This window comes from Brachycentrus maculatus, unplaced genomic scaffold, assembly GCF_059751285.1.
Source record: "Brachycentrus maculatus isolate JH-2025_06_01 unplaced genomic scaffold, ASM5975128v1 h1tg000186l, whole genome shotgun sequence".
In the NCBI taxonomy this organism is placed as follows: Eukaryota; Metazoa; Arthropoda; class Insecta; order Trichoptera; family Brachycentridae; genus Brachycentrus; species Brachycentrus maculatus.
In genome coordinates this window covers 1,030,269-1,047,891 of record NW_028280937.1, presented here as the reverse complement: position 1 = coordinate 1,047,891, position 17,623 = coordinate 1,030,269, and the positions used below count along the sequence as shown (strand labels likewise).

At 33.6% G+C, this 17,623-nt stretch overlaps 2 protein-coding genes across 6 annotated transcripts in view; one reads left to right on the top strand and one right to left on the bottom strand.

Moving 5' to 3' along the window:
- The window catches only part of aralar1 (calcium-binding mitochondrial carrier protein aralar1), a 36,839-nt gene extending 28,857 nt beyond the window's left edge, over positions 1 to 7,982 (top strand). For 2 of the 5 annotated variants that reach the window (XM_088262660.1, XM_088262661.1), the window contains exons 7-14: positions 202 to 277; positions 556 to 764; positions 1,210 to 1,290; positions 1,962 to 2,177; positions 4,002 to 4,124; positions 4,518 to 4,620; positions 5,248 to 5,338; positions 5,845 to 7,982. In XM_088262660.1, coding sequence (XP_088118786.1) covers positions 202 to 277; positions 556 to 764; positions 1,210 to 1,290; positions 1,962 to 2,177; positions 4,002 to 4,124; positions 4,518 to 4,620; positions 5,248 to 5,338; positions 5,845 to 6,001 — 1,056 coding nt within the window. In that variant the 3' untranslated portion in view covers positions 6,002 to 7,982. The remainder of the gene's footprint in view (positions 1 to 201; positions 278 to 555; positions 765 to 1,209; positions 1,291 to 1,961; positions 2,178 to 4,001; positions 4,125 to 4,517; positions 4,621 to 5,247; positions 5,339 to 5,844) is intronic. The other 3 variants (XM_088262662.1, XM_088262659.1, XM_088262658.1) reach the window with 2 other exon arrangements.
- Positions 7,983 to 11,164: 3,182 nt separating this feature from the next.
- Positions 11,165 to 15,724, bottom strand: Yod1 (Yod1 deubiquitinase). Its single transcript, XM_088262657.1, has 3 exons — positions 15,168 to 15,724; positions 12,790 to 13,121; positions 11,165 to 11,410 (listed from the first exon to the last, which is right to left on the bottom strand). Exons 1-3 carry the CDS (start codon positions 15,523 to 15,525, stop codon positions 11,303 to 11,305), a joined length of 798 nt encoding a protein of 265 aa, XP_088118783.1. The 5' UTR covers positions 15,526 to 15,724; the 3' UTR covers positions 11,165 to 11,302.
- Between the last annotated feature and the right edge of the window lie 1,899 nt (positions 15,725 to 17,623).

Genomic DNA, 17,623 nt, shown 5'->3' with positions numbered 1-17,623 from the left:
AAGTTTGCAATTAAAAAAAATTATATGAAGTTTGTACTCGTTTGAAGTATGTCTACACTTTTAACTTAATCTTCCAAATTTTTTACTTGTAATCTGGAATGTAGATACAATTATTTTATTCAAAACGAAACTACATTTTAATTTGATAAGCTGGTGTGAAAATTATTATTCCTCTCCTAATGTATTTTGTGAATATTTCAGAGTCCTGAAGAACGTGGCTTCTTCATCCAGATCTTGGAAAGCGTCTACAGATTCACCCTCGGTTCTGTTGCGGGAGGTAAAGAATCTCAAACATTATTTCTAGTTACTCTATTGTAACTAATTAAATTCTATGCACTTTGTTGTATGAGTGATCCTAATTAACCAATACTTCAGCCTTCTTCTTGTGTCTAGTATTGAACAAAAGTCTCCCTTTTGGACTTCCAGTTTTAAATATATTTTTTTATCCCAATTATTATTAGTATTATTTCATAAAATGTTTTTTTTAATTGCTTAAAAATCTAGGTGTGTCTTATAGTCCGTAAAATACCTTCACCTAACTTTGTGATTTTCCAGCCGTGGGAGCGTCGGCCGTGTACCCGATTGACTTGGTGAAGACCAGAATGCAAAACCAGAGGACTGGCTCCTTCATTGGAGAAGTGGCATACAGAAACAGCATAGATTGTTTCAAGAAAGTCATCCGGCACGAGGGCGTGTTCGGCTTGTACAGAGGCCTACTGCCGCAGCTGATCGGTGTGGCTCCAGAGAAAGCCATCAAACTGACGGTACGGCCAATAGTATCTTAAACAATTGTTTTGCCCCATCCGAACCCGGAAAATTCTAAAACATCCAAATAATATATATTCTTCAAAGTATTATGATGAGTATATTGCATTTTCTTATAAGTTTGACTCTGTTTGCTGGAGATTTTCATATTTCTACGAGATACATGTCATTCCACAAAGTTAATACTGAATCAATAAATAATAGCATTGAATGAGCATCAATGCTCAACTTGCAAACATGTATTGCGCATTCAATTTCCGCTATTCGCAATGAAGGAGTTATTTTCATTTTCCGTCATTATTGTCTGGGTGTTGCCATATATATTTAATGCTTCCCTTCCCCGACCTTTCTCGGCCCCCTACAGACGCGCTTGGAGAGACATTGTGGGTTATTACATATTAATATTACTGTCAACAAAAACTCACGCTAGACATTATGTTACAGATGAATGATTTGGTGCGAGACAAGCTCATGGATAAAAACGGGAATCTGCCTCTGTGGGGAGAAGTGCTTTCCGGAGCATGTGTGAGTAAATGTTTTTTCTTTAATATCACAATATTGAGTGTGTCCAAATCTTTGTTCACAAATTCTGGATTTGTCTCCACTTAGGAGTTATTTTTATTGATATCTAATTCAAAATAATCAAAGCTAGTTAAAATACTTACTAAACTCAACCATAGATGCAAGAAGGTGTCAATCGAAATAAATATAACTAACTAAGTAACTAACTAACTATCACTCAGCTTCTCCGCAGGGGTGGGCAGAGAGAATAGAACGCCACACCTATCTGTCTTTGCACACAATCTTCGCCTCTTCCACATTCATACATCTCATACATACACGTCAATTATTCCGACTCCTGACCTGACGACCACTTTCAAGTATTGAAAATACTTGATTATGCCAATATTTCCTCGGCCTTCCTCTGCTTCTAGTACCAAACACATTAGCCTCATAATTTTTTTTTCACTCATTTAATTCACATACCCAAACCATCTCAACACACCATATTTGAAATTTGATTAGTGAGGCTGTAGAATGGTGAATGTTAGCCGTGTAAATACCCAGACTTCCTTATTCTCTCCATCTTTCTTGGGATATCAATATTATATATACTTTTTGGACTCACCCTTTTTCTACCGAGAACTATGGTGACTTGTCACTTTACTGAGTTTTGTTGCAATATGCCCGTGCAGGCTGGAGCGTCCCAAGTGGTGTTCACGAACCCGCTGGAGATCGTGAAGATCCGGCTGCAGGTGGCCGGGGAGCTGGCGGGCTCCGCGGGCAAGGTGAGCGCGCTAGGCGTGGTGAGCGACCTCGGCCTGCTGGGCCTGTACAAGGGCGCCCGCGCCTGCTTCCTGCGTGACGTGCCCTTCAGCGCCATCTACTTCCCAGCCTACGCCCACGTCAAGGTAACTCATTGCCACTTTCTAACCGATAATAATGTATTTTTGAATTTAGCGTTCAATTTGCAGAACTCCATTTCAACTTCTATATTAAATGTTAAATCAAACATTGATTTTTTGAGTATTACTTAGTCGTATTTTAGGGTCAAAAAACATGTAAAAAAATATTTTCTTACAATTGTTTCGCCTAGTTATGGCATTTTCAAACGAATGTCTTTGGATTCAAAGGATTGGAAAAACAGCAGTATTTGCTAGGAAATACAGGAGGTACCTCCTCTGAGGATGGCATCCATTTATGGCATCTTCTGAAGATGACACCCTCTGTTTTTCTGTAAAATTAAAAGATTTGGTTTGTTTAATTTTCTGCTTAAATGTAATTATAATTTTGAAAACGTTTATAAAAGAAAAGCACTTGTTTTTTACCACGTGAATTAAATTTATATTATATTATAATGACTGGTTTGGGAAGCTATGGTTCAATCTTGAGGTCTAAATATAAATATCAACAGTTTATATTTAGACCTGAAAATGGAATCATAGCTTCCGAAACTATTCGTTATAGTATAAATATAACTTGAGTAGTAAAAAACAAGTGTTTTCCTTTTACAATTTCATCATGTTTTACCACAAAGTGAATGCAGAAACAATAAATTAAAAATGTTTTGTCCAATAAAACTATTTTAAATTTTATTTGAAAAATACATCTTTTTAAAATAAAATTAAATCAGAAATATTCAAACCCCTCCATATTCAGCTCATTGTTTCCTCTAACCACAGACTAACTAATTTATATAAAGACCGCCAACTGCCTCGATTTTTTATGGCTGGAAGTGATATTCGCCAGCGGCCGGAAGTGACGTAAACGGCTAGAAGTACTAAGCTCCCGGCTGGGCGTGACTTCGCCGCGGCTGAAATGTGTAAACAAAAATAGAAAGGTCACGGCTAAAACGTGACATTTATAAAAAGAGTTCAGGCGATTAATAATGGTTACTCAACTCAGCCTTACAATGGTAAATGGTAATGGTAACTTTTTTGAAATTATTATCTCAAACTATGTATAAATATAAGGCTTTTGAACAAAAACAAAAACGATAGAATTTTCAAATTACATTATATATAAAATTCTAAAAAATACAATATTTTAAAAGGGCGGAAGGAGTGCCCACCATTTCCTGAAGTTATGTTTCTTAACGGGGGTGCCAGCGCCCCTTTGTGGGCGTTTTGGAAGTCTGGCTAGGCGTTTTTAAATTTTTTGCATTTGGGGGGTGCTGCAGAAGTTCAAGGGAGCGTTGTGTCAAGTTAGAAAAACTACACATTCATACGCAAAATTTAACTTTAACTTTGGCATAATACTCAATATTATCAAGTTCTTCATATACGGATTTCTATTTTTCTATCGATAATTGTCTATAACCATAGTTTGTCTATATTTATTTGAAATATTTGAACAACTTGTTGATATCTCGTATTTTTCGTTCCCGTTTTGGTGTTTTTATTAGTGTATTAGTGTAACTCGTCATTTCTGGTCGTTTTTTGAACAATCTGACGTTTACGAGTCGACCCCCCCTGCCTCTAACCTAACTAGTGTAGAAAACCAAAAACTGACTCTTTGACAGGTAATAGTGTTGCCAGTATAAAAGTTTATTACTGTCAAGTTTTTTTTAATCCGCCTAAGTAGGTCTTTTGATGAATGTTGCCTATGTATTTAACGATGCATTAGCTTAGATATAATGCATTGGAAATAAACCAGAGATGCCTAGAAATTTATTTTATTTGTGACATCTATGAATATTAATAAACTTAATTGTATTTAATTGGTGTTTTTTATAGGCTTCATTTGCTGATGAGAATGGCTACAACCACCCGCTCAGTTTACTGGCGGCCGGAGCCATCGCCGGCGTGCCCGCAGCTTCCCTCGTGACCCCCGCCGACGTCATCAAGACCCGCCTTCAGGTACCTTGCAAAACCCCATCTCTTAACATTTACTCACACTATTGACAGATATTTAATTAAAGTTTTACTTGGTAAATACTACTATTTCTTAAAATCTATTGTGATATGTGTTTCGATGCATTCCGCATCATTTTCAAACACCGTAGGTATGTGAAGCCAAGTCAGAATTTTGGGCTTGTGTCAAACACCGTATGATGAGAGGGGCTAGGAGCTGTTTCTTATTTTTATTTATTTACATGTGTAGAAACACATATCACAATTTATTTGAATAAATAGTGGTATACAAGTAAAAGTTTTAAAAAAATGGTTAGAATTTACCATAACGTGACTGCCAGATTAATTAATGAAATTATTGTTTCTGGGGTATTACAATTCCATTTATTTGTCATTCAGGTTGTCGCAAGAACTGGTCAGACTACTTATTCGGGCGTGTGTGACGCAGCTAGAAAAATTTACAAAGAAGAAGGATTCCGAGCCTTTTGGAAAGGAACTACTGGTTCGTATTTTTATAGAACAGTAGAACCTCGTTTTTACATTTCCTACTTTTTACACAGAAAAGGTCATACTTGGCAAGTGAGGAAAAAGATGAACCATTGCCTTGTACTTCATTGAAAATGCTCCCAGTGATTTTGCCCTTTTGATATACATATCGCTCACTCTTTTCAAGAATGTCATAAATCATAAATTGTCAATTTTCAGTTGTGCATATTTTCGGAATGCCCAGAAAATGTACTATATCCCAGCAAAAGAGGCATATTTTTAACATAATATTTATCCGCTACAGGGCAGAAAGTGTTGTTTTTGCATTTGGAAGAAAAGGTATTGTTTTATTCTTTTTTTAAATAAACTACATATTTTTCGAATGGAGAAAAAACCTTCAGGTTTTACCTAAAAAGATCTGTTGCACAGTATAAAGTTCAGTAAGTGGCTTGATATTTATTTTTTATACATTGTATTTTATGTATTTTTTAAACTTTAAAAACGTACTCCTGAAAAATGAAGTTTTTTTTATTTATGACGTTCTTGAAAGGAGTGAGCGATATGACTTCTTTTACCCAATTTTGTCAAGGACTAATATTCATTGAATCAAATAACAGAATAATATATTTTTTCTTTCTTACAGCTCGTGTATTCCGATCATCTCCCCAATTTGGTGTTACTCTCCTAACCTATGAAGTTCTTCAGAGATTGTTCTTTGTGGACTTTGGTGGATCGTAAGTACTGTTTTAATTTAGCCTCTCCCCTATTTTCCATGTTCCCACAGATGAAAAATAGGAAACAGCTCCTAAGCCCTTACTTATTTTTAAGGTCCCAAGGGTACAACTCTCAAATTTAGGCCAAGTTTCACATATGATGTTGAATGCATGAAATTCGTGTTGTAATAGATTTTTTTAAATACATATTGGTTTTACCTTGTAAAGGTCAAATAAAAAATTGCAACAAAAAGTGAATTGTTCTGAAGAAATGAAAATAATGACTAAAAGTTGCCATAATTGCGGTGCACAGTTAAGTATTACATATATAAATGTCATAACTGATGCCAAACATATTGAGTTGATGTACCGATGGCTTACTGTAAATCTTCTTTCTTCTTCTTTATCAGCCGTCTCTCCACCGCTGGATGTAGGCCTCTTCTAATGACTTCCAAATTTCTCTAGTTGGAGCTTTTTCAACTTTTCACTGTAATCACTTGCCTAAAATGGTAATATTTTGTTTTCAGTCGTCCTACCGGCTCCGAACAGATGGTGTCTTCGGGTGTAGAGAACATCCCTACCAAGGCGCACCACATAGGAGGGTACCAAGTGGCCATACCCATCATCACGGGCATGGAGACAAAGTTCGGCATAGCGCTGCCCCGCTTCCACACGTCCGTATAACGACGCCCGTCCTAGCCCGCTCATGTACATACTATTTATTCTGCCAATATTTCCAAATCACACACTTATTAGAGCAATTTCACACTAATTCATATTTCTCTATTGATATTAAATATCACTATTAAACGACAGCGACGGGATGCGAGCGGCAACAGGCAACATGGATGGCAACAAATATCTCATATTTTCATATTATTATATCGTACGGTAAAGAGAGTGCACAAAAATTGTAATCCTCTCTTTTAGCTGAGGAGGAATGTTGCAACTAATACTATTTGTTGATTAAACTATCATTTAAACAGAATTTCATAACAACTGTTCTTTAACTTTCTCCAAACTATAGTACAAACTAATGAAATATGATTACTCGTGAGGAATATCAGATTTAACATACTTAAAATAAAAAGGAAATTGATTAAATCCTTTTTGTTTTATAGAAATCTGAATTAAAAATACAAAAATATCTTTTTCAAATTAAATCGCCATCTATGCCAAAAAATGTTGCCGTAATTCCGATCGCCGTTAATTGTACTAAGTACATAGTATTTTAATGTAGGTAATTAAAAGAAAGACACGCATTTTGATATTCTATTAATTTCTTTTATTTATGATAAAATTTTACTGTAAAAATTGTTACATTTAATGTCTTAAAGTGTTGAAAAAAATGTGGATCTGTGATTTTCAAATGGGATGTACACTGCTTTATAAGGTATTTATGTATATTTGATAATACATAATTTATTTATCTCCAAAGTTCAGATCAATGTGAATTTATCTCGCTGCCTTTTTTACAGATATTTTTAATACAGTTTGAACGCTTCTGCATTTAGGTTTACAAGAAAATGTATTTATTTTTTCTACGCTTAGCATTATTAAAAACCATCATAGTTTGTGAGATTGTATCAAACACTTTTTTTTTTCAGTTTTTATTTATTGATTTTGTCATTACAAATTTATCATTACATAGTAATATACGAACAGGGTAAAGGGTTTGAGTGCCTTTGTACCCTTGTATGGTTTCTGTGTTGCGCGCTATTGATCTTTTTATGACTTTTTTACTCATTCAAAATTTCAAATCCAAAAACTCCTCACAGTTAGATGTGGTGCAAGTAAACAAAGATCAATATCTTAGTGATACTCTTAAGGTTAAAATCAATGTGATTTTTGCGACAATGTGGTTTTCTTTCTTTTCTTCTGGTAATGAAAAGAGAAAAGTTGTACATTATCTTCACTCTGTACACTTTATCTTCACTTAATAGAGAGCGGTACAAATATCTTACGCCATAACCAATATGTGTATATTTTTAATTTTCATATCTTGGAACAGATTTAAAACTGGGAAACAATGAAAAATATTACTAACATCCATTACCAATATGGTAATGTGATGTTATTTTCTCTAAAATTCTGTTGTTGTTTCTGCATTTACCAATTTGCACGCAAATATCAGTGCATTTTTTTTGTACTTCTAGTTCTTTTATTGTGGCAAGAGTCATTTGCCACAATAAAAGAACTATGGCAAGAGTCATATTTACAAAGTCCTTTCATATTTAAAACAAATTGGTATTGAAAATAGTGAATTTGGGTTTTGTTTACCTACATATTTTGGCGACAACGAGTCAACGTGTATTTTTGATAAGCTTTTTATGCCAGTACATCCCCAATAAAGCAGCGAGATCCTGCTGAAAGCATTTACATTATAATTTTAGGGTCAACCTACTTTTCCTTTATACAAATATATATTTATATTTATATACCATACATAAAACATACAGGCAAAATATTAAGGATTATACATATTTATTTTTAGATTTATTTTTTGATCAGTTGTACGTGGCTTCAGTCACTATACATTACGTACCTCCGTTACTTTAAGTAAATGTTAGATAGTAATAAATGATATTACATACTTTATTGTTGAATTTGAAATGCACATATTTTGTAAAAATATTTACCGAAATATATAATTCTTACGAATGTCTTTTTACTGTATTAATAAATTGTTATTGTTATAAAAATAAGTTGATATTACAACTTATTTTTCATAATTAAATGTAACAATATTTTTTTTAAATACCAATCGGAGGGCGTGTATGACTAGATGTATGGATGTCAAGGAAGCTAGGAATGTAGAAGTGTAGCATTCCATCCTCTCCGCTACCCCTGTGGCGAAACGGCGTGATGGTAGTAGTAGTAATATTTTTTTATAATGATATTTTATTGTGCTCAAATATTGAATTTGAATCCCGGGCTGGATCTGGAATCTGGAAGTTTGAAATCTAACTACATATGAAGTGTTTTTTTTCCTGTCACAATTCTACGGATTGGTCTGCAATACATGTCGCTCACTCCTTTCAACAGCGTCATATATCAAAAATCATCTATTTTTAGCTGTGCATGTTTTCAATTGAATATATTTTAATTGAATGTATCAATATGAATCATAAAGTAGGAAACTTTGCAACTAAAGGGAAAAATACAATAAAAAAACCTTTTTTAGATCAGTTATGTATTATTTAATAAAAAAAGTATTAAAATCATTTCAAAATATGTTTTGTGATGTTATCTTTGGTGTTATTGGGTAAATTTAATAATTTACCCAGCATAAAAATATTATAACAGCAAATACGAAGCTATTAAAAAAAACAGCACTTTTTACATAAATAAATAAATATATATATATATATATATATATATATATATATATATATATATATATATATATATATATATATATATATATATATATATATATATATATATATATATATATATATATATATATATATATATATATATATATATATATATATATATATATATATATATATATATATATGAATAACAGAAACTCCTCACTTAACTCTGCAGCTGGCATGTAGAGGCGATATTACGATCAAAGCCGATATGTGGTGTTTGTGTATACATGTAGTTAAGTTTTTACCTTATATATTGCTACTACTACTAACCCTTATCCGCACCCAGTGGTGCATAGGGCACTGCATCGTATAGAAGCAGTGTTATCTTGATCGTTAAATACATGAAGGAAAGGTGATCAGCCTTCCGCTTCGGGTACCAGTCCAGGTTCATATTAAATAAATATTAGACTAAAATCACTAATATTTATTTTGACCCTCTTGGGAATCCAACCCGGTACCTCCAGCACGGTAGCCGAGTGCGCTAACCACTACACTATGGAGGCAGACAATATTTATATTGACCACTTCATAAAACATTGACCATTTCATAAAACATTTGGTTGAAAATTGGTTTGAACACAAGTTCTAAACATATTTCTAGTTATATTTTACGAATTCCCTCGCAAATATTGATAAAATAGTTAGTAACATAATCTCCGATCAACCGAGACTAATGAAAGGTTCATGTTTTTTTTCTATGTTGTGCGTGTGAAATTCACTGTTTTGGAGCGGCTACTGTGCCAACATAGTAAATGACATGTGGAATATGAACTGTCCGTTTTCATACACATAATGTTATTTTCACACTTCGCTCACTCCTTTCAAGAACGTCATAAATAAAAAATCGTACATTTTCAGTTGTGCATGTTTTCGGAATGCCCAGAAAATGTACTATATCCCAGCAAAAGAGGCATATTTTTAACTTAATATTTACCCGCTACAGGGCAGAAAGTGTTGTTTTTGCATTTTGAAGAAAAGGTATTGTTTAATTATTTTTTTAAATAATCTTAATATTTTTCAAATGGAGAAAAAACCTTCGGGTTTTACCTAAAAAGATCTGTTGGACAGTATAAAGTTCAGTAAGTGGCTTGATATTTATTTTTAATACATTGTATTATATGTTTATATGTTTAACTTTAAAAACGATATCCTGAAAAATTAAGTTTTTTTTTTTATGACGTTCTTGAAAAGAGTGAGCGACTTGTGAAAAAACTTGCTGTTTTCTAGTAATAGAATATAAGTTAGGATCTACAGTTTTCAAGATGAGCAATGAGTACACACTCTCGGAGATTGGCTATGAAAGGGGATTCTTGAGATTCAAACTACCATATTAATATTAATATTACCAGCTTTAAACTCAGCCAATTACCAGATCAACCAGGATTATTAATCGAATTTGGCATAAAAAAAAATTTTAATTACCTAACGTTCAAGTGACTCTGAAATCTAGCTACGGCTTATGCAACACCGCTTATCATGACCCTACTCAGGCTTCAACTTTTTCAAGTTTTTTCAAGTTTCATAGCCTATGCCTACTCGTGAGTACGCCACGCCTATAATTTCATGTAATTTATGAGTGAAAATTCTAGGCAAAAACATTCTCTTTTGGCATTCATGCTTTTTTTATTCCTCAATGTAGTCTGTTCATAAGAAGTAGATACTGAAAATTAAATCAATTCAGTCCATACTGGCGCTGGAGACCTGAGCGTAAATTTAAGCGATCGTTAAGTAGGTCAGTTGTTAAGTGAGTGAGTACTGGTAATGCGTAAATATGTGTCATACATTATTCAAATGTATATCATTGAAGAAAGGTAAACTGACTGAAATGTCGCTTATTTGTTAGAACAACACAATTGAAAACCTGAGCTTTTGGGACATAATTCTTCTGATGCCTATTTAAGCTCATTTTTAGTTATTTAGTATCCAAAATGACCAGCTAGCATTAAACTAGACGAATCTCATCGTTAACCTGTTAACCGGGTGGGACGCATAAATACGTCAAACGTAAACAATATTGGGTACGGGTAGGACATATGAATACGTCCTTGAAATATATGTTGCGCCCTGGAACGGGCGGGACGTATATTTTTCGAATAACAAAGGTATTAGTCATCCATACATGTCTCGACATGAATTTAAGACACAGAATGAATCAGTATTTGCGCCCGTTACAAGTTGCGTAATTGAACAGCAGACCGCCCGGTTAACAGGTTAAACTAGAAGGATGAACCCTTTTATTTAGATAAGTGTATATTTTTTTAAACAGTTATTTATTTAAACTTCTACTTTCAAAATTTGAGTTAGACAGTTGCATAAATTTACCTTTCTTTTAATGGTTGTTGATATTTCATCACTACAACTAACACATCTTTACTAGGCAATTTTTTTTTTTACTTTTCTAAAATAAAAAAATCAAATAAATTAACAGATGCAATTGCAGATCACATAAGAGACTTAAGCCAAATTATTACTACAACATATTTTATTAGATCTGATCTGATGTAATAAACAAAGCAATAGAGATTGTGACTTCATCAGCCTTCAAGCATCCATATATTTTTAAATATTTCCGAAGTTAGTCCAATTTCGATTTAGCAGGCATTTAAAAATTGTATGTGATAACTCTGGAAGTTTTCATTTCCCTGGCGAGCTCCTCCGCTTCGTTGTATATGTCCAAGTCTTCGATTGGGAAAAGTGTTTGTATATCACCCTGGAATATAAATTATATTTTTAGCAAACAAATTGATGACCGAATCAACTAATAACAGTGAAAAGGATACTCATTATTAACCCTTATAGTGCTGAGCTTATTTTCACATATTTTGCATTAATTGCTAAATGCTTTTCATAATCACTACTTGACGAATTTGACATTTTGTAGGTAGAAATAAAAAACTTTTACTTAAAAAAATACAAAAATCAATGTTAAATTCACAGAAAAATAATTTTAAACGGTTATTTATAAATGTTATTGACTTATTAAAAACGTTATACATGCGCGCGCTAAGACACGTCCGTACAGGTCGATACCTAAATCAAATTGCGCAATAGTCGGTATTCTGACGCTCCGCACTTTATACGCATTAATAGAGAGTCCATCTATCGACGGTTCACACTCTAAGGGTTAAAATGACATGATAAGCATTTGTGTTGGGTTGTGGTCCCGTGGTTAGTGTAGAGCGGATTCTTAAGTCAGAGTTTCTCGGTTCAAAACCACTCAACCACAATTTGATACCTATTTCTAATAATGAGCCGCTTATGCTCACAGAAATAATATGAAATTAAAGTATTTTTGTAAGTAATAAAAACACAAATATTTATCCTTTCTTTTGAAATAAAAAAATAACAATTAAAATCATACTTCGAAATTTACAAATCGTCAAATTCAATCAAATGCCGACATCCACATTCATTTAAAAAAAAATATCAAAATTTATTTCTAAGAAAGTTTTATTATTAAATAAACGAAAATGTTTACATTATGATTATAAAAAGGGAAATGCTGAGTGTTTTACAGATTGTTGCAATCTAATTAAATACTCTGTTGATAAGAAAGATATGAGAAACACATTTTTTTAAACGCGCAGACCAATTGAAAATACAGAAGTCTCTCGATTGTTAAAAGGGTGAAAAAAAATCCCTGCTCTAAAAATATTTTTTAAAAAACACAACATTGTGAATACCCATCTATACAATACATACAAAAATTCAGTGCATACACATATAATGAAACGGTGAAAGAGTTCAGAAATGCTCGATTTTTTTTTTTACAGGGTCCAATTATATGCCTAGCTCATGTATGTAAATCCAATACAGGTTACTGTTGCTTTAACTGTGTTGTGTTTTTTTTTGTTTTTGTGGCGGATACAAACAAACTACAGAACTTTGAAAAAACCATAGGCCTTTGGATTTTTTAAATATCCAGGTTTAAGCGATCCTGGTAAATAGTCTTATATAAATCATTTTGAAATTGTGGATGGAACCCGCGACACTTCTTTTGCAGTCGAGTACCTACCCAATTTCGCCACACGACCACTGTTAGTACATTCATTTTGATGTCAACAATAAATAAAGTGAATACACACATACCTCTGGCTTTTCCAAATACAGCGGGTCGTAGTGTATCCCATCAAACAGCAGAAACACTCTCTGGCCGTAATCCTGGTCCTCCCCGAAGCGGTTGATGATGGCGTTCCTCGTGTCCACCACATCCATCTCCAGCCCGTAGAAGCGAGACAGCACGGACACCTCGATAGCTCCGCCCCACGAGGTGGGCTTCTGGATCCACTCCCCGTACTCCGAGTTGGGCGTCCCGAGGAAGGCCTCCGTGTACGTGGAAGGATCCCCGGCCACCACCTCCGCTATGATCTGCCTCAGGAATGTCCCGACGGTAGTGTCTACTTTTCCATTTAAAACGAAACCTGGGAGATACAAATTATCAATTAGGTGATTTAAATTATCCAAACTTCGGTCCACAAATGTCACACTGAATAATACAACGATTCAATAGACTACACCCAGCGAAGCAAACAGCATGGTTTTGGGGATTTTCAAATAAGAACATTCTCTTTTTTTACAAGAAAAGAGCTCACACATACTTACATATTAATAATCATTTTGAATAATTTATATGATAATAATAATAACTCTTTATTCCAGCTTTTTATATAGCGCAATTTTCGTAAAATACTACCTCAAAGGCGCTTACATGATTATAATATATGTGAGTTGGTTGCAGAGTAGTACATTTTTACAGAGGAATGAATATATAAGATGATACGTGGGTCCATTCAATATACATAGCAGAGGCATATAAGATAAAAAAAATGTGAAAAATTAAGATATGTATATAATATCTATTAATGTGGTAATTGAATAAAAATTAGATACAACTTTGATAAATAAGAAAGTAATCAAAACATAAATTAGATCCTTTGATCTCATTTATTGATTCGGCAGTCACTTTGTGGTAAAATCTATGCATTTTCAATAGTTTTACTTGGTAAATACCAATATATTTTTTAAATCAACAGTGACATGTGTTTCGGTGCATTCCGCATCATTTTGATTTACAATATGGAATGCAACGAAACATGTGTCACAATAGATTTTTAGAAATAGTTTTCAATAATATTTATTTTAGAGTCGATACGTATATTGCGTCATATATGTTAGTTAGTAAAATATAATAATAAAAAAGCAAGTATTTTAATGTAGGTCTACTGACAATATGTATATTAATTATGTGCAGGAGTAGGATAGCCAATATAATCCAAACATCCAATATTTAATGTTACAGAAATATATATTTGTAAAAGCTAATAGCCAGTTGCGAAAGCGCCGTATCTTGACACACTAAAGGAATCACAATAATGCATTCAAAGACTTTTAGAATAATAACTCACAATTCTCTGCAGACAGAACAGAGAGGACAAAATAGAAATATAATAAAAATGTCACAAACATTCATACCGACAAAAAAAAAACAATTGTTGCGAACTGATTTTGCTACACCAATTTAGAGTTGATCATCTTCTACAGCACCTGATATAATCATGTTACATCTTATACACACCATGAAAACGGGATTTAGTACACTGAAACCTCTATCTATCGTTTCTAAAGGGACTTATTAAAATAAACCATGAATGCGGGAAAACAATGAATGCGGGATTAAGAAGTCAATACACAAGAAGATACAATAGAGTAAAGATACAGTCCTACCAATCTGCATAACAATGGTTAGGTTAAAATTCTAGACAGAATACAAATTTTAGATGCAAATAAATGTATTTATTTAACAGAACCAAAAAAATATTAAAGTTTCTTGCATTGTTAATAATCTTTGATGGACATTTGTTTTTTGACTGTTTTATTTCCGTAAATGAACAGTATATTTTGGGCTTTGCAAATATATATTTTTGGCATCAGTTATTGAATGTGCGTAGTAAGAAAGCTTTTAATTTTTAAAGGAGTGTGCATGCTTCTGAATATAAAAGTACAAGCAGCGGCTCCTCTTCATCAATATCGACCTCTGCTGTATCTGTCAACCTTAAGTCACACAAATTTTTTTATAGTTTCTATCCCACACGTTGGAATATTGTCATCTATTCAACAAAATTGAGAAGAATGTAAAAAAAAAAAAACAGAAAATATGTCAAATGTGCAGCGTGATTCAAACGATGAATGCGGTAAAATGGTAGATAGGAACGATTGATGCGATCTATCTTGTATGAAATGAATTCGGGATAGAAGAATTATCGACACATCCGGGAAAACGATTATTCGAGGAACGACAGGTAGAGGTTTCACTGTTTTTTTTTATTAAAAAAAATCCCAGATTTGTGATGTCACAAAATCAATAGATGTAGAAAAAATGTATTTGCACTTGTTTTTTACCAAAGTGTAATTCCATTATTTTGACTTCCCAGTATGGACCAATGTTTTAAATAAACCGATTTTCTTACCGATGCTAGTGAAGAGGCAGGAGTTGTCTGATGGGACCACCCGCTTCATTAAAATACCTCTGTGGTCATTACTCTCCCGAACGGACGATGGAGACGCATTTGGATTATCTGCAGGTAACTTATCTTCGATGATTAGAGTATCCCCGGAGGATATACCGCATTCCGATAGACTTTTATCGTCATCAGACAGATCTAGTGGCTTTGGTGGAAATCCGCACAAAACGTGAAGATGTTCGACCTGAACATCAGTTAAGGTACTCAAAATATTCTTAAGTTCCGCTATTTTACTTTGAATAGTCAATGTCTTTATTATTTGCTGCCCTGACTTACTTTTCACCTTTAAAGCGAAACCCGCCATTGTGAATAGAATTCTAAATTTAAAACTCCACTAATTGCACATTTCTAATAGCACAACACTCGATACATTTACAAAAAATCTAATATTAAATTACTGTAGTGAGCGAAATATTGCACTAATTTTCTCTAAAATTTCGACCCTGGACATAAACGTCACGAATGAAATAAAGCGAAGAATTTTTGAATGTCAAACATAGATTAAGTAGTTTATGTCAAATCATAACATCATAAACAATATAGAATTGTGTCCATAAACAATCTGCCATCATTTAGCTCTTAGGGTGCTATCACTAGTGTACCTATCTATAATCTTTTGTGCTATCCCTTTTATTGGGCAATCCAGAGGGTCGTATTCCCTTTCTCGGTCACACTTATAATAGTATATGTTTGTCTCTGTCCTCCACTTTTTTTTAATCCTATTGGTACTTAGAATAAAAAGTGATTTTAATTATTCTATTAATTAGGACACATTCTAAACATAGATATTCAATACACAGAGATTTAAATAAAATGCATATTTTACAAACCTTGTTAATTAAAATATCTTCTTGACAACTAATGTATACACATACTAATATTTATATAGCGCCTTGTCGTAAAATATTGTGTTAGTTAATTTTCTTTAAGGGACTCGTACAAGTGTCCAAGTTACATAAGCTAGTAGGAATATGAAATATGCGACCACAAGTGCCCTATACATTTCTTTCTTTATTTTTTAAATATATGTTTTTTTATGTTTCAAAATATATTTTTATAATAAAATCACAAGTACAAAAATATACTTTTTTGTTAATACAAGCGGGAAAACAGAACGAGGACGGCCGAAAAAGACTTGGCACGATCAGATCAATTAGAACCTAAAATCTGGACATAAGAGTGAGGCGTTCCATCTTCTCTACCTACCCTTGGGGGGAATCAGCGTGATGGTAGTAGCAGTAGTAGTGGTAGTAGTAGTATAAGTAGTAATAGTGGAAATCAAACATTTAAAAAATGAAAATGAAATAAGTTTACGATAAGTTATATACTTTTCGCGTTGTAAATCAAAAAAAAAAACCACAACGGTCTGTTTTTTTAAAATACATACAAAAATCGAAAATATACAAGAACTATTGCTGAGGGTGTAGAAGAATCCCGCTTCGGAAAACTCCTTCAGACACATGGAACAGATCAATATCCAATGAGATATTGTTCAACAGAGCGGTAGCTCTTCCTACAGGCATAACCAACGGCAGGTTGGTCCTGTGTATAGGATTGTGAAATAATCTATGCCGACGCTGTCTTAGTTAACTATCGGGAAAACTTAGGGAGGCTCTGAGAATAATTATTAAACAATCCTTGTCACCGACAGTAATATTTACTGATTCTCTCAGCGTTGTGAACCTTTTATTTTCAAATAACAATCACTCTGTCCTTAAAAATAATCATATTCTTTGTGATATAAAAAAAAAGTTTTATTTGGCTAATGTTGAAAATAAAATTGTCTCGATAGTTTGGATTCCATCTCATATAGGAATTACCGGTAATGAGAGGGTGGACTCCATGGCCAAGGAAGCCCGGGACTGTGGCGTGGTTCCCAGTTTATTCACGCTTCCCATTCCTGACTACCTTAGTAAGCTCAAAACTGGTACAAGCGAGGAGTGGAATAAAATATTCTCTGTAACATCCACTGGATCCTATTATAAGTCAATTCAACCCGTAATACCCAAATCCCCTTGGTTCCGCAAAATCAAAATTCCCAAGCTGAATGTGTCCCTTCTGTGCAGGCTGAGGTTCGGACACACTTTACTTGCATCCCACCTCAAAAAAATTAACATACTAACTTGTTCATTATGCGCGTGTGGAGAGGAGGATGAGACTGCTGACCACATATTTTTTAACTGCCCCTTACTCCCTAACCTAGAGTTCATTCAGGACATTCGGTCGGAGGGTTTGTCCTTCCCGCTGAATGTCCAATACTTTTTATCAATTTACTTCAAAAATATTAATAGTGCGGTCATTAAATATGTAAAAAAAAGTATGGCAAAAACGTGTAACCCCAAGTAAAATCATTAAAAAAAATTGTTTAAGTAAAATCACTAGTATGGCATGTATCACCCAAT